General features: G+C 39.5%; 1 protein-coding gene across 1 annotated transcript; it reads right to left on the minus strand.

Moving 5' to 3' along the window:
* Positions 1–10,180: 10,180 nt before the first annotated feature.
* LOC138873982 (uncharacterized) lies at positions 10,181–11,578 on the minus strand. Its single transcript, XM_070152480.1, has 3 exons — positions 11,409–11,578; positions 11,250–11,357; positions 10,181–10,853 (listed from the first exon to the last, which is right to left on the minus strand). Exons 1-3 carry the CDS (start codon positions 11,576–11,578, stop codon positions 10,181–10,183), a joined length of 951 nt encoding a protein of 316 aa, XP_070008581.1.
* Between the last annotated feature and the right edge of the window lie 14,054 nt (positions 11,579–25,632).

Raw genomic sequence — 25,632 nt, forward strand, 5'->3', positions numbered from 1 at the left:
ATGAATGCTTTAGCATTTATTGATATTGTTAGATTAATTTGGGTTAGATACAAGTAAATTGGAGGCGAATTCTAAAGGGAAAGAGGTATTTGAGGCTTGAGTTAGCTGTGGAAGTTCGAGGTAAGTGTTTGGTCTAACCTTAGCTTGAGGGAATAGGTATTGTGCTTTATTTGTTATGTGCTAGTGTAGTGTACGATGTATATGTGTGATGACGAGTATCTATACGTTGGTGTCAAGCATGCCCGTCAGTCTTAAATCGTGATCGTTGTGTTTCTTAATAAGTACTATAATTATCTAAATTGTTGATTATCCATGTTGAGCAAGACGCAATAATTATCTTCTTTGTATTAGTTTATTATTTAGCATTGGCTCCAGTTGAGGTTCCTTTGTGAAATTAATTGTTGGTACAAGTTTTGTTATAGCTGATTCCCTTGCCGTGACATATTTATTTCTTATTGTTGATTCCCTTGCCGGGATGTTATTGTTGCTATTGTTTGGGTGAGGAAAGAGAGATAAAGCACGAAGGGTGATGCCGTGCACGTTCATACTTATGCATATGGTGAGGAAAGAGTGATAAAACACGAAGGGTGATGCCGTGTACATCTTCATTGATGTTGATGCATATGGTAAGGAAGAGAGATAAAGCACGAAGGGTGATGCCATGCACATTTTCTAAAAGTTATATGGTGAGGAAGAGAGATAAAGAACGAAGGGTGATGTCGTGCACATTTTCGTTACTTGATTGCATTGGTGAGGATTGAGAGTAAAAGCATGAAGGGTGATGCAGTGCACTTATTGCCTGTTTGTTATGATTTCCTGTTGCTATCGCTTCAAGTGCCTTTATTGTCTTATTCCACTATTACTGTGATTCTTTATGTTGGTATTTTCCCCATAACATGTTACCCCTCCCCCGTTACTTTTGAATTACTTCTATTACTGTTATTCTGCTAGATATTGTTTAACTGCAGGTTATTTGTTTGTTGTGTCCTAGCCTCGTCACTACTTCGCCGAGGTTAGGCTCGACACTTACTCAGTACATGCGGTCGGTTGTACTGATACTACACTTTGCACTCTTTTGCGCAGATCCTGGTACTGGAGCATACAAATCTTAGCTAGGGGTTGCTGCCTTCAGTCCATCGGAGACCCGAGGTAGTCCTGCAGGCGTCCGCAAGCCTTGGCGTCCCCTTTCTATCTTGTTTCTCTGTTCTTTTTTATTTCAAAGACAGACATGTATTTATTTTGTTCATACCCTATTTGTAGTATTCTTAGATAGTACATAAGATTGTGACACCAGTTCTGGGTGGTTTATGTTTATGGATTCGTATTGGTATTAGCTTAATCGTTAAATTTTGTTCTTCCACATTATTATTTCCGCTGTTTATAATATGTTAATTTGCAATAGTTAAGAGGTTAAAAAAATAAAAAGGGTAAATTAATCGAAATAGTTGGCTTGCCTAATTTTCACTAGTAGGTGCCATCACAACTCCCGAGGGTAAAAAATTCGGATCATGACATTATCAGACGGTTTATTGGCCAAATCAAATAAAAAATATTTGAACCCTAGTTCTTTTAGTTGGATGGCTAAGAATTAACACTTGAACTTCTGAAGTCCAATTTGGAAAGAGTCAAGGATCATCCTGATACAAACTCATATAATATATTATCTTGATCACCTTGTACTCTTTGGAAGCAGGATGAAAACGAAATTCAAAGACCAATTCTTGCACCCGAAATTCTACTGTTATAGGGAGCTCTGTACAATCACTTGGAAAAGGATTGTATACATAAAGTGCATTAATAAACAGAGGATCACATATACACAGTAGTGCGTGACACGAGCCGAATCCAATAGTACTTTATATACGTATGGGTAAAAGCATAAATATAAAAAGTTTTAATGGGTTAACAGTTTATCCGATAAGAAATTGAATAATCCGTCTCTAAACTATTAAGCCATTAATTATAAAATCTCAATCCGTTCACAACCTATTACCCCGATACCTCAATACAAATAAGCCAATAAGCCATCATTTGGTTCGGTTAAAGGTTACAGTTTAATTTTGAACAGCCCTGTACTAAAGGTTCAATATTCAATTAGTATTATGTTAAAAGTAAAAATAAATTTAAATATTTATTATAAAGTGTTTAACCAAAAAATAGAATTTCACTCAAAGTTAGAATTTAGAAGAATGCGGGTTACTGATAATCAACAGAATATGTAGAAGAAGTAATTTAGAGTAACCAGAATGTAATCAGGAGAAAAACAAGTGAATCAAAGTATATTCCGATTGTGTCTTGTCTTTACAAGTGACCAAATACCCCCTTTTATAGGTATCTTGAAAATATGTGTTTCCTCCAAATCATAATAAGGCTATTATGAATAATTAAAGACATTGAATGCTACGTTACACAATCATTGTAATCAATACAAATTCTCTAACCTATCCAGTATTTAATGCCTGTCGAATTCCGTTTCTGCGCTCTTTATTATGGTCAGATCCGTTCTTTTTGATAAATGATTTAAATAGGTACGGGCGCTGAATCCTTCACATGTCCTCCCGTGCCTCTTCCTTTGCATTTGCTCGTTTCTACTGCTGCCCGTGCCTCTTGACTAATTATAATTCTTTGACTATTTGACCAGTCCACGCGTCTAAACATATCACTTGCATATATAAATGCAATTTTTCCCAATACAGATAGGGCCCCCACTTTCCATTTATTCATCAATTGAATATTTGGGAAGTGGATTTCATTAAAACGAGAATTTTTGTCACCATTAATGCTATGAAAAAATTGACGCTTCAATTGTCACTTCCATTTAATATTTCGTACACGTATCAATTTTCCATTGGCTCTGCAGTTTTTGCAGCCTTTTCAAGGTTTTTACGGTTCCACTATTAACGAAGTGCCAGTTATCATAATTATGGTCTTTCCACCTCCGCACTTTTACCTTTGGCGGTTGCTTATCGGTATAAATATAATTTTTTTCCCTTGTCTTTTATCACATAAAGCTTATTGAACACTTATTTCTCCAAATCTCTGTTGACTTCTTCCTTAGATCATTCCTCTTCGATATGTCTTCTCCAAGCCCTAACCCCGAAAGAGTTTCCATTACTGACTCCTTCCCCAATGACCCTGTTAGACACAAAAGGGAGGTAGACTTCGTAGTTTAGGATCTACTCGAGGTGGTTCGTCTATGCCTTCTTCTGGTTCTGATCCTTCCTCTAGAACCAGAGGTTCCTTTTCTCACAAATCTTCTTCTAGGGTAAAGATCATTCTGAACCTTTACGCGAACCTTTAGTAGATGAGATAGTCCCTTCAAAATTGTCTTTTTACCATGACAGGGAATCTCTTAGAAACCAGGTTTCCGCATTAGATCGTGTCGATGCTTACCCTACTCAAATTACAGAGGTTTTGACTCCTGTGGTTCGTAAGGACTCTCATTGGAGTAATAATTTTCCCCTTATTATCCCTAATCCGAATTAGAGAATTACTTCCTACTTAACTGGGTTCTCTTTTGTTTACACTTACCCTTTTACTTTAGGGTTTAGACCAGCAATCGACCCAGTCATTCTTGAATTTTGCCGTTTCTTCAATGTCTGCTTGGGTCAAATTGGCCTAATCATATGGAGGGTTGTTGCCTGTTTAAGGTATTTAGCCACTAAAGCTGAAGCTCCTTTTACTTTCCCTAACTTGATTAATCTTTACTCACCTAGGCTTTTTCGTAATGGTGTTTTTACACTAGTAGCCAAGAGTAAGAGGGTTTTGGTGAGCCCTGAAGATAACAAGGATCGTGGCTGGTATGCCCGATTTGTCGCTGCCCCACTGTTGGTTTAGTGGGTGAAGATAATGTTCCCTTTCCTGAGAAGTGAAATTTTGCATGTAGGTCTTTTATCCCTCTCGTACCTTCTTCTTTCAAGTTTATCATCTTTTCTAATTTACCCCCCCCCCCCATTTTTTAGCAACCATGGGAGTTGTGGGTGATGTTCCTAATTTCTGTGGTTGGGTAGATAAATTGCTGAAGATCGCGCCAATGGACGGTAGATCTTGGAAAACACTTTCTAACCGCTTTGGTTGGAAGGTAAAGACTCATGGTAAGAGTTCACATTTTGTTCTTTTCGCGCCTATATTCTCTTTTATTATTTTAACTTTTATCCTTTTTTTGTTAGGATTTGCTATTCGAGGGGTTACTGCTGAAGCAGTTGCAGCCTCTCATGTCTCTTTGGGGACTCGTACTCCTTCGGGAACCGGTATCTCTTTAGAGAGAGCCCGAGAAATAGTCTTGGGTTCCTCTTCTGCGAAAAGGAAGGTTGCTGAAGAGGAAAATGAGAGTTCCGTGGTAACGAGGCCACGAGTTAGGAGACGCATCCGATGATGAAGATGAAGTTTCGGTTTCTCTTACCGAACCTGTTGAAACCACAATAATAATTCCTGATGATGACGTCACTCCCCACGATACTCGTAAGTCTATCGACCAACTTTTCGTCAGTGGATTTGGTCGTGAAGATGTCGGGCCTGTTTTAGACGAAGTAACTTTATCGTCTTTTTCATTACCTATGCCTGTGATTCCTTCTTTACCGGCCCCAGCTATTTCTGTTCCTTCTTCTACTGCTCTTACCTCTTCTCCGGATCCTCCTTTGACTATTCCCCCTCCTATAGTTCATCATACTGAAATGGGCTCTTCAAGTAGAAGTGCCGTTATGAGGCGGGTAACTATTGAAATTCCTGCTGAGAATAGCCTTTTGAGAAAGTCAGGTCAGGCGGATGTATGGCTGGAGCCTCTTATTGGCCCAATTGAAAAAGCAAAGCTGGAGAGCAACAGTTCCCTGACTTTAATGAATGATATCGTGCATGCCACTCTGAAGGTATTTTCCTTCTCTCCCCTTTTTACTTTGCAAAATTTTTCATCTTTGAGATTCTTATTTCTTCTCTTTTTTAGGCCAATCTTATCGGCACAGAATTGATGAAAAGAATTTCCCCTTTGGAGAAGATAGCACGCGACTCTCAATTGGAAGCAACCAATTGGAAGGGGCAATTTGAGAGTGCTCAGCTTGATATAGAGAGCTTACAAGAGAGCAAGAATACCTTAGAGCAGCGAGTACGGGTTTTAACTTCAGAATTTGCGGTTACGAAAGCTTCTTCACACCAAGCAGAAAAAGACATTGAGCGTCTCGAGTCCTCCTTCTCAGAGCAGCTATCTAAAGCTAGTGAAGAGATCAGAGAATTAAAGGCTCTTTTAAACCAAAAGGAAGTTTACGCTGGGGAGCTTGTGCAAAATTTGACTCAAGCACAAGAAGACCTCAGAATCTCTGCTGATAAGGTGCGTGCTTTAGAATGCTCCCACGCCTCTCTTCAAGCTTCCCACAGCTCCGCCTTGGCTGAAAATGAAGAGCTAAAAAATGAGATCGCTGCTTGGGAAAAGGATTGTGAGATCCTTGAAGAAAAATCTTCTGTTGAGGCAAGTTGGGCTTTTTTGAATTCCCGTCGTGATACCCTACTTGAAGCTAGCCAAGAAAACTTCAACCTGGAGTTGGAGTTAGCTAAAATCAACGAAACCATTGAAAAGGCTTAACAAACTCAGGACTTCCCTTCTCCCGTGGATGAAGTTCCCGTGGCTGAAGCTCTCATGAATGTTGAAGCTGATACGGGTATCATGACTATTTTAAACCCGATCGAGCTATTTGCTGCAAGCCAAGTTGAAACCGCACCTGCTGATGCTCCTGCCCAAATTGAGCCTGCTGCTATTGACGTTCCTGCCTCAATACCACAAACTTCTCAGTGATCAGTTTTAATCATTCAAATGATTTTGTTTTTGTTTTGATTTTGGAAGATTGTAATCAAACCCTTAACTTCATTTGAGGGTTGATTTTAGAAACGTCAGTCCCCAAGTCTTTTAATGGGGCAATCTAAACAATTTTGTAGTTTTATGACTAAGTTCGAACTTAGTCTTAGATTTTTTTTACATATTAATAAGTTTTTTATCTTAAACTTCTGCTTGCTTTATTCTCGCCTTTATTTTTAAGGACTTACAGAATAATTTGCATTTTTGTTTTTCGAAAAATGCTTCTGCTAACCTCATGATTAATTTAAACATGAGTTTTATAAAAGAGAGACCTTTTATATTCCAATATTTAATGAAGAAGACGTCTCAACTTCATAATGATATTATCATACAACAAAAGAAATAGGAATACACATGTTTCTCTGAAATAACTTTGACAAGATTTTATTTTTGAACCTTGTCTAGTTCCGAATAAAAATTTACATGTATTTGAATTACATCTATAACTTTCTCGTAACTATTTTTCTTTTAACAGATTCAAAAGAAGAATAATAGACATGAGGTTTTTCCTTATAACCCATTTTAGTACATAGACTTTGCCCTAACTATAATGAGGTTGACCTTAGCTCGTGGCTTTATGACTTTTACTCTGTACTTGATTCTTAAAGGCTTGATTTTTCCTTAATCTGCTTTGCCTTCTTTATTCATATGTCCGTGTATATTATGTAGTCCCCTAAGTGTTTGAGTGTTGAAGTATGAAGCCTCGAGTACTTGATAGTTTCTCTCGTTTGGTCCTTTTCCTGAAAAGGAAAAAACATACGGGACTCAGAGGGACGATTATAGATGAAGACTGCATAACCCGTTTGCATTTCTATCAGAATAATTATAACCTTAGGCCAGGAATTTTAGGTTACTCCATGTGCCTTACAGGTCATGACTCATCATTTAGTACGAGTTAGCGTTTTGCCTATCATCTAAAATTGTTAGTAAAATTTTAACAATTCAAAAATGAAATTTAAAATGGTTATACCTGACCGTGGGTTTTCCTTAGAAATAGTATCTCTTTAAATGAACAGCGTTCCAATGCGAAGGTAGTATCTTGCCATCCATTGTCTCCAGTTCATATGCTCCTTTTCCTGCAACATCACGCACTCTGTAGGGTCCTTCCCATGTTGGACTTAATTTCCTTGTGTTAGCTACCTTTGTAGACTGAAAAATCTTTTTAAGCACGAAGTCCCCAATTTTGAAGAACATGAGGCGTGCTTTTCTATTGTAGTATTGTTCTATGACTTGCTTTTATGCTACCATTCTTATTAAAGCAGCTTCTCTCCGCCCCTCGAGTAAATTTAGGTTGACCCGCATCTCCTCGTCATTAGATTCTTGTGTCTCCTGTGTGAACCGTGTACTTGGTTCCCCTATCTCAACTGGAATTAAAGCCTCAACTCCATAAACCAATGAGAACGGTGTTTCTCCTGTACTTGTTTTTGCAGTTGTGCGATATGCCCATAAAACTCCAGGTAACACTTCAGGCCAGTTTCCTTTTGATTCCTCTAGTTGTTTCTTTAAATTGTTGATAATGACTTTGTTCGTTGATTCTGCCTGTCCATTACTCACCGGATTATAGGGTGTTGACGTAATCCTTTTAATTTGCCAGCTTTGAAAAAATTCCATGATCTAAGCTCCAATAAACCGAGGACCATTATCACATATGATCTCCTTTGGTACGCCGAATCGACATATGATATTCCGCCAAATAAAGTCTCTGACTTCCTTTTCTCGCACTTGTTTGAATGCACCTACCTCTACCCATTTAGTAAAATAATCAGTGAGAACAAGCAAAAATTTTACCTGTCCTTTTGCTTGCGGTAATGGACCTACGATATCCATTCCGCATTTCATAAATGGCCATGGCGTAATGACCGGATGTGATAATTCCGAAGGTTTATGCATATTGTTACCGTACCTTTGGCATTTATCGCATTTGGCCACGAAACTTTCTGCCTCCTCTTCCATTTTAGGCTAGTAATAACCTGCCCTAATTAAGGTTCTTACTAGTGATCTTCCACCTGCGTCATTCCCGTAATGACCCTCGTGTATTTCTCTCATTACATACTCTGTTTGCGAAGGTCCAAGGCATCTTGCTAAGAGTCCACCAAACATTTTACGATATAGATTGCCTTGTTTTAAGCAATACCGAGCGGCCTGCCTTCGAAGCGCATAAGCCTTTTTCTTGTCATCAGGGACGGTTCCATACTGCAAAAAAGCAACAATTTCGTTCCTCCAATCCCAGGTTAAGTTATTAAAATTTACCTCATTCTCATCGGGATCAAGAACTAAATGAAATAGATGTATCACTGAGGCATTTGCATCGTTTGCCACGTCGGCCGTAGATGCGAGATTTGCTAGGGCGTTTGCTTCAAGATTTTCGTCCCTGGGTATTTGTCTAATTTTCCAATCTTGAAATTGTTTTATCAATTCCCGTACCTTTTCCAAGTACTGTTGCATCCTTGCTTCCTTGGCTATATAAGTCCCCAACATTTGATTAACTACGAGTTGTGAATCACTCTTGATTATAATCTGATTTATGCCAAGTTCCCGTGCAAGTTCTAAACCTGCAATCATAGCCTCATATTCTGCCTCATTGTTAGTTATGGAATGACATTTAATAGCTTGCCGAATGGTTTCACCCGTAGGTGGTACCAATACTACCTCCAAACCTGCTCCTCTCATGTTAGATGAGCCATAAGTGAATAAAGTCTAAGTTCCTGGGTTAGCTCTATTAAACACCTGTAATTCTTTTTCTGCTTCTAACTGTATTCCCTAACTAAAATCAGCCACGAAATCAGCTAATACTTGTGATTTTATAGCAGTTCTAGGTTGGTATGCAACTTCGTATTTACTTAACTCTATTGCCCACTTAGCTAACCTACCTGATAACTCATGCTTATGTAATATGTTACGTAAAGGGTAGGTTTTTCCCCTAACGATAGGATGACACTGAAAGTAAGGTCTTAACTTTCTAGATGTCATGATTAAGGCAAGTGCAAGTTTTTCTAACTGAGGATACCTCGTCTCTGCATCTAACAAAGATTTACTTATGTAATAGATAGGTGATTGCTTACCTTGCTCTTCTCGGACCAAAACAACACTTACCGCCACCTCCGAAACAACAAGGTAGAGGAGTAGCTTTTCCCCAGCCTTTGGTTTTGCCAACAAAGGTGGATTTGGTAAGTACGTTTTCAAATTCCTAAGTGCTTGTTGACATTCCTCATTCCATTCAAAATGATCATGCTTCTTAAGGGCTGAGAAGAATTCAAAACACTTCTCTGATGATTTAGAGATAAATCTTTCCAAGGCCGCAATTCTCCTTGTTAATCTTTAAACTTCTTTATTGTTTGATAGTATGTCAGAGATTTCCTTAATGGCTTTAATCTGTGCAGGATTTACTTCAATTCCACGGTTAGAAACAAGAAAACCTAAAAACTTGCATGATGCAACGCCAAATGCACATTTTCGGGATTTAACTTCATATTAAATTTGCGCAAAATTGAAAATGTGTCAGATAAGTGTGATATGTGATTTTTTGAGTTCTGAGTTTTAACAAGCATATCATCTATATATACCTCCATTGTCTTTCCTAAATATTTCTGAAACATTTTGGTAACTAACCTCTGATACGTTGCACCTGCGTTCTTTAGACCAAAGGGCATTACTTTATAACAATAAATCCCCCTGTCTGTTATGAATGAAGTTTTTTCTTCATCTGTCGGATCCATTTTAATCTGATTATACCCTAAATATGCATCTAAAAAACTTAACAATTCGTGACCTACAGTTGCATCAATCAATTGATCTATGTGTGGTAATCTTTAAGGCAGGCTTTGTTAAGATCTGAATAATCTACACAAACTCGCCACTTACCGTTTTTCTTTGGAACCACAACAGTATCGGCTAACCAGTTAGGATATTTTACCTCTCGAATGGAACCAATTTTTAGCAATTTTTGGACTTCTTCTTGAATCACCTGATTTTTGAAAGTTCCCTGCTTCCTTTTCTTTTGCTTCATAGGAGGATATGACAGATCTTCATTTAGTTTATGAGTCATCACCTCTGGTGGTATTCCTGTCATGTCGGAGTGGGACCAAGCAAAGCAGTCTATGTTAGTTTTCAAAAATTCAATTAACTTACATTTCATTCCTTGATCAAGATTAGCTTCGACATAGACTTTTTATTAGGCCATTGAGCGAATAACACAACAGGTTCTAATTCCTCTATTGTTGTTTTAATATCTTCATTCTCTTCTGGTTCTTGAATGGTATCAGGCCTTGAGTCTACACCTGTTCGCGCTTGTTCAGTTGAGGTTTGTGTTGTGATGTCCTCAACTGCCTTTTGTGATTGCTATTTGCCTCCACTTCTCGTGCTTGTATTTGCAATGGAGTTAATAGCCATGGACGTATGTTGATCTCCGCAAATTTGACAAATTCCCCATGGCGATGGAAATTTGATAACTTGATGCAAGGTTGAAGGAACAACATCCATTTCATGGATCCATGGTCTCCCCAGAATCATGTTGTAAGTCATATCCATGTCTACTACCTGGAACTTTATATCTTTGATGACCCCTTCAGCAAAAGTGGTGAGTGTTACCTCTCCTTTTGTGACGACACTGAAATTATCAAATCCAGATAGAGTATGCACCTTTGGTATTACTCCATCTTCAGCTTGCATCTCACGTAGCACTCTTAGCAAAATAATGTTCACGGAACTACCTGGATCAATCAAAACTCGTTTCACATTAGTATCATACACAATTAAAGATATTACCAGTGCATAGTTATGAGGGATTAATATGCCATCTGTATATGCATTATTGAATGTAATATTGCCTTCTTCTAGAACATGCTGCACCCGTTTCCCTTGGGTAATAGTTACTTTGGAAGTTTTGTTAGCTGCAGTATATGACATACCATTGATGTCTTCACCCCCACTTATAGCGTTAATAGTTATTTTGGGAGAAAGTGGTTTTGGAGGCTCCTGCCTATTCTTCATGTAAGCTTGCTTGCCTTTCTCGCTGAACAACTCAGTAAGATATCCTTGTTTTAATAAATGATCAACTTCACTTTGTAAAAATCTGCAATCTGCTGTTTTATGTCTGTGATCATTATGGAACTCGCACCAATGGTTAGTGTTGCGCCTGTTTGGATTCGATCTCATTTCCTTTGGCCATCGAACCTTATCTCCCATGCTTTTCAAAACAGCTACGAGCTCGGAGGTGTTGACGTTGAAGTTGTAACCTCTGAATCTCGCTTTTAAATTTCTATCATCATCCTGTGACTCATAGTTGTTTAGCTCGTTCCTAAATCTTGATGAAGAACCTGATTCTCTGTTTCTTGATCTGTGATCATGCCTTTGATTATCCTGTTTTGACCGCGAGTCTTTCCCCGCAGGTCCCATATAGGGCCCGTACCTGTTTTTACTAGATCTTTTTTCGTTCTCTGCACGTCTTAGACGTATACTTTCTTCTTTTTGAGATCGGGGAACAATATCTTCTTCAATCCTCAACTTCGTACTATACCTGTTATAAACATCATTCCACGTTGTATCTGGGAATTCTCGAAGGTTTTACTTGAATCTCCTCATAGCTTCCGATCTTTTTTCATTCAAATTGCTTGTGAAAGTTATAGCTGCCCAGTTATCAGGTACACGCGGCAATGCCATTCTTTCGCATTGAAATCTGTCCACGAATTCTCTAAGCAATTTTGAATCTCTTTGCTTAATTTTGAAAATATCCTCCATTCTTTTTTCCACTTTTTGGGCTCCCGTGTGTGCTTTGATGAAAGAATCTGCAAGCTCAGCAATGTAAGCACGTGATTTTTGACCCTCCCCGAGAATTTTCACATTTTTAGCGTGAATATGTGAAATTGGGTCTAATATAGCCATTTTAACTATTTTTACTTTATTTCGTTGCAAAAAGAAAAAATCACAAAAAAATACATATATAAATTTTAGTTTATGCATTTCTCATAAACGTGGAAAAAATACAAAAATTGTACTTTATTTTGGTACTTTATATAATTTCGAAAAGATTACAAAAAATATAATTCTATTAAGGTTTTGTAGTCATTTTAATTCGGAAAAAATGCAAAATATTACTTTATATTTTATCTTTATATAAAAACAAAAATTACAAAAAAAAATAGTTTTATTAATATTTTGTAGCTATTTTAAATCTTGAAAAATATTAAGAAAATAATAATATAGTTTTGTTTTAAATAATTAGTCTTATTTTAGTAGCTATTTTGCTTATATAGGACTAGTTAAGCAACGTCGTGTTCCTATTTCTCGGGTCCGGGCAAAAGAATAATATTCGGGTTCAAACTACCCGGTTTTAGGCCTAATTTCGGACCTAGCCCATAATAAACCGAGTCCAGGACACATGGGGAACCCCACCACGCGTGGGGGATACAAGTCTCGAACCCCACCACGGGTGGGCTCATTTCCCTGGGCAAAGCCATGTCAAATACACGGACAAACATTTGGAGAAGGGGGACTTTGGAATTTTTTGGAGAAAAAGTACTGTTCACGCTTCTTCTTCTTAAAGAAGAAGAAGCAGAAACCCTCAGGAAAAAACCACCATTTCCGACTTCTTCAAGTCAAACGAACCACCCTCCTCCTCCCAGCTCCACCATCATCACTAACCAGTCGACGAGCAAACAGACCCTTCCACTGTCATCGTCGGACCCATCACCTTCCCCTCGTCGACCACCGGCGTACACTACCCTACTCCAAAACCCTCACGTAAAACCAAAATTTTCGACTTCTTCAAGTCAAACGACCCCCCACGCACAGCCCGAACAAAACCCAGCACTTCCGCCATTGTTAGTCCAACAAGCAGTCGTTGTTGCGCTTCCAAGCGACGCACAGCTGCTCCTTCCTCGCGTCCAAACGACCCCTTTTTCTGCTTCATCCTCCTCGCGTCGACGCCGTTCAAACGCCCGTCAGCAGCCCTCTCACGTCGACCTTACTGTTGTCGACGTTGTTTCATCTTTCGCGAGCAGCTGTGGTTTGCTGCGAGCCTGCTTGGCCGAGCATTCTGTTTTCCGTCGAGGTTGACTTTGGTTCGTCGAGGTCCGGTACGTTGAGCTTGACGTCGAGGTTCCGTCGTTCCGTCATTGGAGAGGTTTCCGATAGTTGTCGGGACAGTTTGGTTGTTGTTCTTGCTTCAAACAGGTGCATACACATTTCCAAACTTGTTATATTTGCTTAAATGGAATGAAATGATATGGATTTCCTATGCACTGTTTGTGTATCGGATTTGTTGAATATCGGATTTCCTATTCTGAAAGGTGTTAATTGCTTAGTTTGTCTTAATAGTTGTTTATACATGTGGTAGTAATGTTAAAATTTTAGTAGCAATTTTAATTCCGCAGAAAAAAAACCGCTTCATCAAATGAGTTCAATTTATAACCCATGATCTCGTGAAGTAGCGAAAAACGTAGTTATTTTAGTCTTGTCCTTTTTCTAAAAGAAAAAAAAAGAGGAATAAATAAATAAATAAATAGAAAACGAGACTAGCTTCGCCAAATAAAAATGTACAGATTGCGAAGCCCTCACAAAATATATGTATGAAATATTTAGATTCCGGGACGGGTCGTTTAGCAAATCTCACGGCCCTACCCCAAAAATAATAATGCGCTAGTTGCTTTAGGCGCGCCTTTAATGATATTATCTCCCTAACTCGGGTGCACATTTATGTGACCCAAATCCAAATCTCAGCGAAATCGAAATGTGTCTCTAATCACGGGTACATTGACTGTGACGTGGTCTGAGATGCATTTCCATGACGTTGCAAATTCATTTTTAAAATAATAAATGGGACGAGCCTCGACAAACAAAAAATGCAAATTGCGGGGCCCTCAGTAAATACTTGTTTTAAATTTACTTAGAATTCAGGAGGGCCGCTTAGCGAATTTCGTGGCCTTCCCAAAATAATAACACGATAGTCTCTTTAGGCGCGTGTTTAATAATCTACTTTCTTAAACTTGGGTGTGCATTTCATGCGACCCAAATCGAAATCCCAAAACGTCAAATAAAATATGTTCCGGATTGTGGGTGCATTTCATGTGACGCAGTCCAGAGATATGTTTTCACGACGTTGCAATTCTCGTAAAAATAATAATAATGACAAAAGCGGTTAAAAGATAAAATTTGCACATGGTTCATAATTGTATTTAAAATCAGATAAATAAGCCGAATATAACAGTTGAGCGACCGTGCTAGAACCACGGAACTCGGGAATGCCTAACACCTTCTCCCGGGTTAACAGAATTCCTTATCCGGATTTCTGGTACGCAGACTGTAATATGGAGTCATTCATTTCCTCGATTCGGGATTAAAATTGGTGACTTGGGACACCCTAAATCTCCCAAGTGGCGACTCTGAAATAAATAAACAAATCCCGTTTCGATTGTCCTTTAATTGGAAAAAACTCCCTTGCGCCCCCGCGGGTGCGGAAAAAGGAGGTGTGACAACTCTGGCGACTCCACTGGGGACTAGACCCAGAACCACTGGTTCAGGGTTAAGAATTCGAGCTTAAAATAATTGTTATTATTTGGCTTTATCTATTGTCTGGTTTTTACATGTTTGAGCCTAATGTGTTAAATGCTGCTTTTACCGCCTTTGATATTATTTGAACTGTATATAAACTGTGCCGAAACCCATATCCTTTCTGAGTCTTCTAAATCATGAAGAAGGGTGTACTTCGTACGACTTCTTTTCTGTATAGTGTCAAATCCCAATTTAGAACGAGGTTCGGACAAGTTGCTAAGCCGGTGAAGCTTCTGTATTCCCGGTACGCTGCCCCCCCTCGGCTCGAGCTGTCCGCTCGGGTAAGCCAGGTCTAGAACAAACACCCAGGTTCTGAACCTAGTATAACAAAGCCACATGCCGGATCCCTAGTAGGAACGTTTATTTGCATCATGTGCATTTGACTTAGGGGACTCAACACAGGGGTTGGGTCCGTCTAGGACAAGCAACCTGAAAATAATAGACCAGCTTTTGGCATCCTATGTGCTACATGTTGTATTTAGTCAAGGGCGAATGGGTCATTTGGTCATTTCCAGCATGGTGTTATTTCAATCAAAGCATGGGGAGCATTTGTGGAATCCAAGGAGCCTTGGAATTCCCTATGTCCCCCACGCTTCATTTTTGGGAAAAGCACATGGGGAACATTTGCGGAATCCAAGAAGTCTTGAAATTCCCTATGTCCCCCATGCCACATTTTTGAGAATATAATAAATATAAAAAATAAAATATATATATATATATATAAAACATTGAAAATTCGAAAAAAAGATTGTGTATGTTTTCATCATCATCCACAAATTAGAAAATAGTGGAAAATAGGAGAAAATAACAGTGTAGAGATATAACTACTTATTGTTAAAAAAAAAAAAAAACAAATGTCCAAGTAGTGTCGAAACTCTGCCGAAATTTTGAGGATATAAAATAAAAAAAATATATGTCTTATTAGTTTGTTTTATTAAAGCAAAGGAAAAGTAGAAAAAATAATCATTGTTTTGTCTTATTTTTTTTCTTTTTTAAAAAAAAAACATTAATAGAAAAGAAAATAGTTTGTCTTGCCATAAAAATGAAAAAAGAGTCTTGTTTTTAAAATTTGTGTTATTTATTTGTTTATGAAAATGACAAAATTAAAATAATCCAAAAATATTTTCTCCATTATTGACTTCTTTAGGAAGTCTTTCTAATTGTTTTCAAAAAATAATATAATATATATAAAAAAAATAATAAACAGATCCGAAAATATTTTGATTCTTTTTTCAAAATTGAAAAGAAAATTCAAAATTCAAAAAAAAAACATTTTGAGAAGCATTTCTTTTATTAAAAGCAAAATTCCGAAAAATATTTTCTTCTTCTTCTTTAGAATAAAGAAAAAAAAGAGCAAATGAAAATTCAAAAATATATCTTAGAAGTGTTTCTTGTAAAAAGAAAATCAATCAAAAAATGTTTCCTTTCTTCTTTTAAAAGTAGTTCTTTTGCCCGAACTACGCGGGTTTGATTCTCACCGGATGCGAGATACGTAGGCAACCCTCATAGGGTCCAACCCCACCATTTTGCTAAAAAGCCAAAAACAAACAAATAATAATCATAAAAAAAAATATATGTGTCAAATTTTAATTTTTGTCATAAAGAAGTCGGGTGACGCTGTTTTATCAAGACATAGCCGAATGTTCCCGAAAGGGACGCCGGAAGGCTGACTTTGCATAAACAGCCACATTTGGGTCATTTTTTAAGATTTGGTCCGATTGACCCACACAGCCTTAAAAATCTTCGTCCCCGAGACGTTGACAGGCCGTGTTTGCAGTATTGGGTTTCCTATTTTCGAAAAACAATAAAAGAGTCATAACTAAGTCAGGAGATGCTGTTTGTCATAAATAGCCGAATGTTCCCGAAAGGGACGCCGGAAGGCTGACTTTGCATAAACGGCCACCTTTTGGGTCATGTCTAGGAGTTTGGTCCAGTTGACCCACACAGCCTTAAAAGCTTCGTCCCCGAGACGCTGAAGGGCCGTGTTTTGCAACACCAAGTTTTTATTATAATTTGAAAAAAAAGAGTCGACGGTCAGGTGAATACAGTTCAAATTTTGTCATAATAAGTCGAGCCAGCTTCGGCCGCGACTTAAACCGTTCTTGCCGAAATAGCCTTAGAGTATCTTTCAGTTGTCGAAAGGTTATTTTCGTAAAAGAATGGACAAGTTTGTAAAATGTCAAAATAATCCTCCCCGGCCTCAAAATTCATGTGAAAATTGGAAGGGGCCACATTTGCAAAAATAACTGTTTGGTTGCATTTGTCGAACAGAGAAAGGGAGCTAGCCTTTTGTTTTTGAGTTTATAAATCTCTTGATTAGAATAATGTGGGTTGCCTGAGTTTCAAGTTTGTAGGTCATCTTCAAACCTTTGAAACTCAGTTTGTTCTAATATGAAAATTGAAAAATGTTTACTGTTGTTTATCTTTTATTGGTCCGAACTACGCAAGGTCTGATTCATGCGGAGACATGATACGTTGGCAATCTCCATAAGATTCGACCACCACTAAATAAAAATAAAAAATAATAAAAATAATAATAATAACAATAAAAAAAAAGAATAAATAAATAAAGGAAAGTGTGGGAAATTTTCAGAGGGGCACAATTGTCTGACTGCTTAGGTGCATTGTATCTCTAATATATGATTGTCTGTCAAATGCCCTAACACTAACGTTGATGGCTTCCCTTTGCTTTGTTCATATATAGAAAAGTGGTTGGTTGTGGTAACTCCTCCCTGCAAAGCAGAATCAAAGGACAATGGCTCAGAACCGCAGAACCGAGCGGGTCGGTACTGATGACCGACAACAATTGATCGAACGGAACAACGGGTTGGTAGAAGAAGTGAGAATGCTAAGACAACATGTGGCTGACATGTATCAGGCATGGATAACGGGAAAAGCACCGCCCCCTCCACCGCCAAGTCTCTTGAGCTCGGTCATTTCCCAAGCACCCAACACCATAACGGAAGATCCCCCATACTCTCCATCCCAACCCACTTATGGCAGCTTTCCCAGCTACCCGAGTAGCTCCATCACTCATCAATGCTTCTCCGCTCCCCAACACCACTTCTTTCCCCGCCATACTTCACTTTCCAGGCACCCGGCTCCACAAAATGCCTACCCACCTACACAAGCCTACCAAAAGCCACCTGGATCAGGTTTCCGGCCCTGTCAACATGCAAGAATGAAGAGGTTGCTGAAACGAGGAAAGGCTCTCACCCCCATCGGGGTATCTTATGCCAGTCTGTTTGAAAGGCTAAGGCATGCTGGTTCGATTGAGCCACTCCCCGCATGTACTATAAATCCACTTGCAAGGAGCTTTGATCCGACATCATGATGCGCCTACCACTCCAATGTCATAGGGCACAACATTGAGAGCTGTCATAGTTGGAGAAGGGAAGTAGAGAAAATGATCCGAGAAGGGCGGGTTGCGATTAATAACAGTGACATGGAGCACTCGAACCTCCTCGAGAACTTGCCTACGGAGGTTGATGAGGTTGAAGCTGGTAATATTGATGCAAAGCTCAGTGGCTAAAATGCCAATTTTGATAAAGTGGGAGGACGTTTTGTTCCTTGGTCAGCAAGAGAGAAGCTTGTGGTGGCTCATTTTGTTGTCATTTCTGTTGTTCGGATTATTAGGGTTATGAGTCGGATGTTGTCTTATCCAGTTTGTTTTTAGGATTTTGTTCGGGATTGTTTTGTTTGTTTTGTTATTTAAACCATTTCACCGGTAGTCTAAAACAAAGTCCGGTCTTTTATTATTTCCAGTCATCTTTTGTTTAGTCCTTTTTACCATTTTTGTTCAATGCCGATTCTAGGGACATGACATGCGCACCCAGTTTGGGCCTAATCTTAAAAGTTAATCATAAAACCCTGGAAAGGCGATTCAGACCATTTAAAGGAAATAAGGACGGTTGAGATTATTCAGAGCTCGAGTCATGTGGAACTGGGGCAAGTTAAACACAAAGAAAACCGTTAAAGAAAGATTCGCCTAAATTGGCATGAGGGTCGTTCATAATAATGAGAATGAGAGTGTCGCCCAACGGTGCTTTAGAAGTGACAAATGAACAAACATATGATTGAATATAATTGTCAAGTCCAGCACCATCGGAAGAAACTATAAATCTATTGTTTGATTGTGTTGTTTGCACTTGGCATGTTTTGAAAACTGGAATGACGAATGCATTTTGTTCTGCTACCCAAATACTTTATCCTTCGTTAACCCCTTTTGAGCCTTATTTATTTTCTTTCATACCCCTCGTTCGGAATCAGTAGCAGCGAAAAAGAAGAAAAAAAAAAGAAAAAGAAAAAGAAAGAAAACAACAAAACGAAAAAAGAGAGAAAAAAAAAGAGAAAAAGAAAAGAAAGGAAAATGATAACAAAGAAAAAAAGTCAAATGAAACAGAGGAATTGGGAACTACGTTTGACCTGATTCCTCAAAGAGGATACGTAGGCGCTTCACGGCTCGGTCATAGTTTTGAAAAATGAAAAAAAAATGAAAAAAAAATGAAAATAAATAAATAAAAAAATCAGTTAGGATATCCCCAAGCAAGAAACTGGGGCAAATGTTGCGTTTATTGTGAATAAATCTAATTCCGAAGGTTGTAACTAATAACCCAAAATTAATGCATTTTTGAGCCTTTAATACCCTTTCTTTCTAGCTCTATCCAAAACCCACATTACGGTCCAAAGAAAGACCTTCTGATCAATCTTCGAAAGATGCCAAGTCAGACAAATGAGAGTCTCACCGGTGAGCATAACATTCTATTCCACAACAGAAAGGACTCTGATCCCCAGCGGAAAGAGTCATACCGGCGACACTCCAAACCCCCAGCTGGAAAGTGATACAAATGAGAGAGTCTTATCGGTGAAAACCTTCACAGGCACCATAAGGCGATGAAAGTTGAGAGAAAACCCAAAATGAGAGAGGCTTGATAGTGAAAACCCTTCGGGCACTACAAGTCGAATAAGATTGAGAATCAGATGGGGAATCGCCAATTGAAGATCTTGAAAGATGATTGACGGTAGAGGATAGGCCACATACGCATGTCATGGCCATTAGAGTCGGTATCTGCGTTTGATAGATTTTTATTTATAGTTTCTTTTGTAAAAGAGTTGCGTTTCATTTGTGTTTTATTTTGTTTCTTTTATCTTTCTCCTTTCATAGAAAGTTCCCCAATAGAGTCTGTAGGGCCAGAACAAGTATGAAATGACTTCAAATATGCCATCAGCTTTTCAAGATAAGATCTGACTAGTACATCCAAATGGTATAGTCAGCAAGGAATAAGCATGAGGCTAGTGTTATTAAAGATATCCCCAGCAAAAGGGAATTGACAAAAGGATTGACAAGCGTCAAGAGTGATATCCTTGCCAAAACCAAGGTTATAAACCTCAAAGACAAGGCCCGTGAACAAAGCAAGGAGAGCAGTGAGCATGATTTGGCGAAATTCATACTAGACTAAAAGGTCGGGGAAATGCCAGTTTCCATGCTATGTCACAAAAGAAGAGGGATATCCCCCAGCAGGAAGGGATTATCCCCAGCACATAATATCATCCCCAACAGGTTGTGGAGCGCAGAGCAAGGAAGGAGAAAGGGAAAGCCCTCCCAGTAAGAGTATCACAACCAACCACCATGTTTTAAACTAACAAATTTTGTTTGATTTGAAACAGGTAAAGGAAATGGCATTGATGCAGAAATGCATGCCACAAGGGATATTATCAAACTGGGGCAGAAAATTTTCCTTCCATTTAGAAAATTTTCTGGAAGTCGGGTACCCCCAGCTGATAACATTTTACCCCCCAACAGGTAAGTAAATAATCCCCACCAAGTTTTCCAGTCTTAAGGATATGTCGGGTTCATCCGCCCTCAAATAGGATATGTCGGGTTCATCCGCCCTCAAATAGGATATGTCGGGTTCATCCGCCCTCAAATAGGATATGTCGGGTTCATCCGCCCTCAAATAGGATATGTCGGGTTCATCCGCCCTCAAATAGGATAGGTTGGGTTCATCCGCCCTCAAATAGGATATGTCGGGTTCATCCGCCCTCAAATAGGATATGTCGGGTTCATCCGCCCTCAAATAGGATATGTCGGGTTCATCCGCCCTCAAATAGGATATGTTGGGTTCATCCGCCCTCAAATAGGATATGTCGGGTTCATCCGCCCTCAAATAGGATATGTCGGGTTCATCCGCCCTCAAATAGGATATGTTGGGTTCATCCGCCCTCAAATAGGATATGTCGGGTTCATCCGCCCTCAAATAGGATATGTCGGGTTCATCCGCCCTCAAATAGGATATGTCGGGTTCATCCGCCCTCAAATAGGATATGTCGGGTTCATCCGCCCTCAAATAGGATATGTTGGGTTCATCCGCCCTCAAAAAGGATATGTTGGGATCATCCGCCCTCAAACAGGATATGTTGGGTTCATCCGCCCTCAAATAGGATCTGTTGGGTTCATCCGCCCTCAAATAGGATAGGTTGGGTTCATCCGCCCTCAAATAGGATATGTTGGGTTCATCCCCCTCAAATAGGATATGTCGGGTTCATCCGCCCTCAAATAGGATAGGTTGGGTTCATCCGCCCTCAAATAGGATATGTCGGGTTCATCCGCCCTCAAATAGGATAGGTTAGGTTCATCCGCCCTCAAATAGGATATGTCGGGTTCATCCGCCCTCAAATAGGATAGGTTGGGTTCATCCGCCCTCAAATAGGATATGTCGGGTTCATCCGCCCTCAAATAGGATATGTCGGGTTCATCCGCCCTCAAATAGGATAGGTTAGGTTCATCCGCCCTCAAATAGGATATGTCGGGTTCATCCGCCCTCAAATAGGATAGGTTGGGTTCATCCGCCCTCAAATAGGATATGTCGGGTTCATCCGCCCTCAAATAGGATATGTCGGGTTCATCTGCCCTCAAATAGGATATGTCGGGTTCATCCGCCCTCAAATAGGATATGTCGGGTTCATCCGCCCTCAAATAGGATATGTCGGGTTCACCCGCCCTCAAATAGGATATGTCGGGTTCATCCGCCTTCAAATAGGATATGTTGGGTTCATCCGCCCTCAAATAGGATATGTTGGGTTCATCCGCCCTCAAATAGGATATGTTGGGTTCATCCGCCCTCAAATAGGATATGTTGGGTTCATCCGCCCTCAAATAGGATATGTTGGGTTCATCCGCCCTCAAATAGGATATGTCGGGTTCATCCGCCCTCAAATAGGATATGTCGGGTTCATCCGCCCTCAAATAGGATATGTCGGGTTCATCCGCCCTCAAATAGGATATGTTGGGTTCATCCGCCCTCAAATAGGATATGTCGGGTTCATCCGCCCTCAAATAGGATATGTCGGGTTCATCCGCCCTCAAATAGGATATGTCGGGTTCATCCGCCCTCAAATAGGATATGTTGGGTTCATCCGCCCTCAAATAGGATATGTCGGGTTCATCCGCCCTCAAATAGGATATGTCGGGTTCATCCGCCCTCAAATAGGATATGTCGGGTTCATCCGCCCTCAAATAGGATATGTCGGGTTCATCCGCCCTCAAATAGGATATGTTGGGTTCATCCGCCCTCAAATAGGATATGTTGGGTTCATCCGCCCTCAAATAGGATATGTTGGGTTCATCCGCCCTCAAATAGGATATGTTGGGTTCATCCGCCCTCAAATAGGATATGTTGGGTTCATCCGCCCTCAAATAGGATATGTTGGGTTCATCTGCCCTCAAATAGGATATGTTGGGTTCATCCGCCTTCAAATAGGATATGTTGGGTTCAGTCTTTATATTTCCAGAGTTGAAGTTGGGAGCCCGCCCATAATAACAGAGGCATACATTTAGTCTTTTTACTTTAAGTGCTGAAATTGGGAGCCCGCCCATAATAACAGAGGAATACATTCAGTCTTTACTTTTAAGTGTTGAAGTTGGGAGCCCGCCCATAACAACAGAGGCATACATTTAGTCTTTTTACTTTTAAGTGTTGAAATTGGGAGCCCGCCCATAATAACAGAGGAATACATTCGGTCTTTACTTTTAAGTGTTGAAGTTGGGAGCCCGCCCAGATAACAGAGGCATACATTCAGTCTTTTTATTTCAAGTGTTGAAGTTGGGAGCCCGCCCATAACAACAGAGGCATACATTTAGTCTTTTTACTTTTAAGTGTTGAAATTGGGAGCCCGCCCATAATAACAGAGGAATACATTCAGTCTTTACTTTTAAGTGTTGAAGTTGGGAGCCCGCCCAGATAACAGAGGCATACATTCAGTCTTTTTATTTCAAGTGTTGAAATTGGGAGCCCGCCCATAACAACAGAGGCATACATTTAGTCTTTTTACTTTTAAGTGTTGAAATTGGGAGCCCGCCCATAATAACAGAGGAATACATTCAGTCTTTACTTTTAAGTGTTGAAGTTGGGAGCCCGCCCAGATAACAGAGGCATACATTCAGTCTTTTTATTTCAAGTGTTGAAATTGGGAGCCCGCCCAGATAATAGAGGCATACATTCAGTCTTTACTTTTAAGTGTTGAAGTTGGGAGCCCGCCCAGATAACAGAGGAATACATTCAGTCGTTACGTTTCAAGTATTGAAGTTGGGAGCCCGCCCAGATAACAGAGGCATACATTCCACGTCTTTACCCATAGGAGATGTATTTCCTCCTAAAGTTTATTTTTACCCATGGGAGATGCATTTCCTCCTAAAAAGTTTCACCGATAGGAGACGCACTTCCTAAGTTAAGTTTTACCAATAGGAGACGCACTTCCTAGATCCATTGTACCAATAGGAGACGTACTTCCTAAGAAGTTTCACCAATAGGAGACGCACTTCCTAAGAACAGTTTTTACCATAGGAGACGCACTTCCTAAATTCGTTTTACCCAATAGGAGACGCACTTCCTAAGTCCATTTTACCCAATAGGAGACGCATTTCCTAAGTCAGTTTCACCTAAGGAGACGCACTCCCTGAGTTAGTTTCACCAAGAGGAGACGCACATCCTAAGATAGTTTCACCAATAGGAGACGCACTTCCTAAGATAAGTTTCACCAGTAGGAGACGCACTTCCTAAAAATAGTTTTACCAGAGGAGACGCACTTCCTAAGAATAGTTGTACCAATAGGAGACGCACGTCCTAAGCAAGTTTTACCAGTAGGAGACGCACTTCCTAAGGAGACGCACTTCCTAAGAATAGTTTCACCTAAGGAGATGCACTTCCTAAGAATAGTTTCTCCCATAAGGAGACGCACTTCCTAAGCAAGTTTTACCAATAGGAGACGCATTTCACAAGAACAGTTTTTCCCAATAGGAGACGCACTTCCTAAGTTTATTGTACCCACAGGAGACGCCCTTCCTAAGTTTATTGTACCCACAGGAGACACACTTCCTAAGTATTGTACCCACAGGAGACGCACTTCCTAAGTTTATTGTACCCAATAGGAGATGCACTTCCTTAAAGTTTAGTTTTGCCCATAGGAGACGCACTTCCTAAGTTTACTTTTACCCCATAGGAGACGCACTTCCTAAAATATTTTCATTCATAGGAGACGCACTTCCTAGTTTAAAATCATTAAGGTTTCACCCATAGGAGACGCACTTCTTAAGACTATTTTACCCCTAGGAGACGCACTTCCTAAGTTTAATTTCATGCATAGGAAACGCACTTCCTGAATTAAGTTTTTATTATTAGGAGACGCACTTCCTAGTCTGGTTCGCTCAGGTTATACTTTTGCTTTAGGAGACGCACTTCCTAGTTTGGCTTTTTAGATTATATTTTATTTCAGGAGACGCACTTCCGGAATTGAGATTTCACCCTTAGGAGATTCACTTCCTAGTTTGATTCATTTTAAGTTCGACCATAGGAAACACACTTCCTAGTCTAGTTTATTGAAGTTTACCCGTAGGAGACGCACTTCTTAATCAAGGTCTTTCAAATTTTTAGGAGACGCACTTCCTAAATCGAGATTTTATTCATAGGAGACGCACTTCCTAGTTCCAGTCACTGAAGTTTGCACCCTTAGGAGACGCACTTCCTTGTTTAGCTCATTCCGATTCAACCATAGAAGAAACACTTTCTAGTTTGAGTCAGTGTGGTTTTTATTTTAGCAGATACTTTTGCTAGCAAGAGTTTTTGGTTTTACTCGTAGGAGATGCACATTCTAGTCTAGTCTTTAGTTTACTAAGTCATTGCATCAGTAGTACAAATAGGTTACAATTTTGCTAATGACTCACAAATCTTCCCAGTACGAATTGGTTAGGAAATTTTGTTTGTTTTGTTTGTTTTGATTGTCAGGGACCCGCCTGTAGAATGGAGGAACAATTTTCAAGATCAAGCAGTGACCCACTGAAAAGCAGAAGGTTACAACAGAAATCCCCAGCATTCAATCCAAGTTAGAAATAGTAGAGGCTCGCCTCAAGAATGCGAGTCAACGGTCTGGGATGATCAACAGAAGCTGGTCACAAAAACAAAAAACAAGAAAAAAAAAGAGAAAAAAAGAACCCAAATTACGGAAGTGGAGAACAAATGCGGTCTGCTCAAGAACTAGCACCTCCAACTAGCAAGTATCAAGGTTCAAATCCGAAGTCTGTATGAAGCACCATTCAAGACTCAAGATCAAGTTTCAGAAGACTTAGAGATAGGAATCCTTGTAACTAGTAGCTGATAGGTTTAGTTAGTCATTTTCAGTTATCATTTTTGATGTAATGACAGGACCACGGACCGGAACCTCAACAGAACGGAACCTCGATCGGCTCTTCACCTCGGTACACTTTACCATCTCTCTCATTCCCGAACTACACGTGGCTTGATTCCTGTATAACCAAGGATATGTAGGCAGCTCAGATACCAGGGCTCGGTCACATTCCCTCCCTTTCCATAAGTGTAGTCCGTCCAAGTAATGGTCGGGTCAAAAACACGTCTAGTCGTTCTTTGTCGGAAAACTCTTCGTGTTTCCAGTCAAAGAGGGCAGCTGTAAGCACGTGATTTTTGACCCTCCCCGAGAATTTTCACATTTTTAGCGTGAATATGTGAAATTGGGTCTAATATAGCCATTTTAACTATTTTTACTTTATTTCGTTGCAAAACGAAAAAATCACAAAAAAATACATGTATAAATTTTAGTTTATGCATTTCTCATAAACGTGGAAAAAATACAAAAATTGTACTTTATTTTGGTACTTTATATAATTTCGAAAAGATTACAAAAAATATAATTCTATTAAGGTTTTGTAGTCATTTTAATTCGGAAAAAATGCA

The sequence above is a fragment of the Nicotiana sylvestris genome, chromosome 7 (assembly GCF_000393655.2).
Source record: "Nicotiana sylvestris chromosome 7, ASM39365v2, whole genome shotgun sequence".
NCBI classification, from domain to species: Eukaryota; Viridiplantae; Streptophyta; class Magnoliopsida; order Solanales; family Solanaceae; genus Nicotiana; species Nicotiana sylvestris.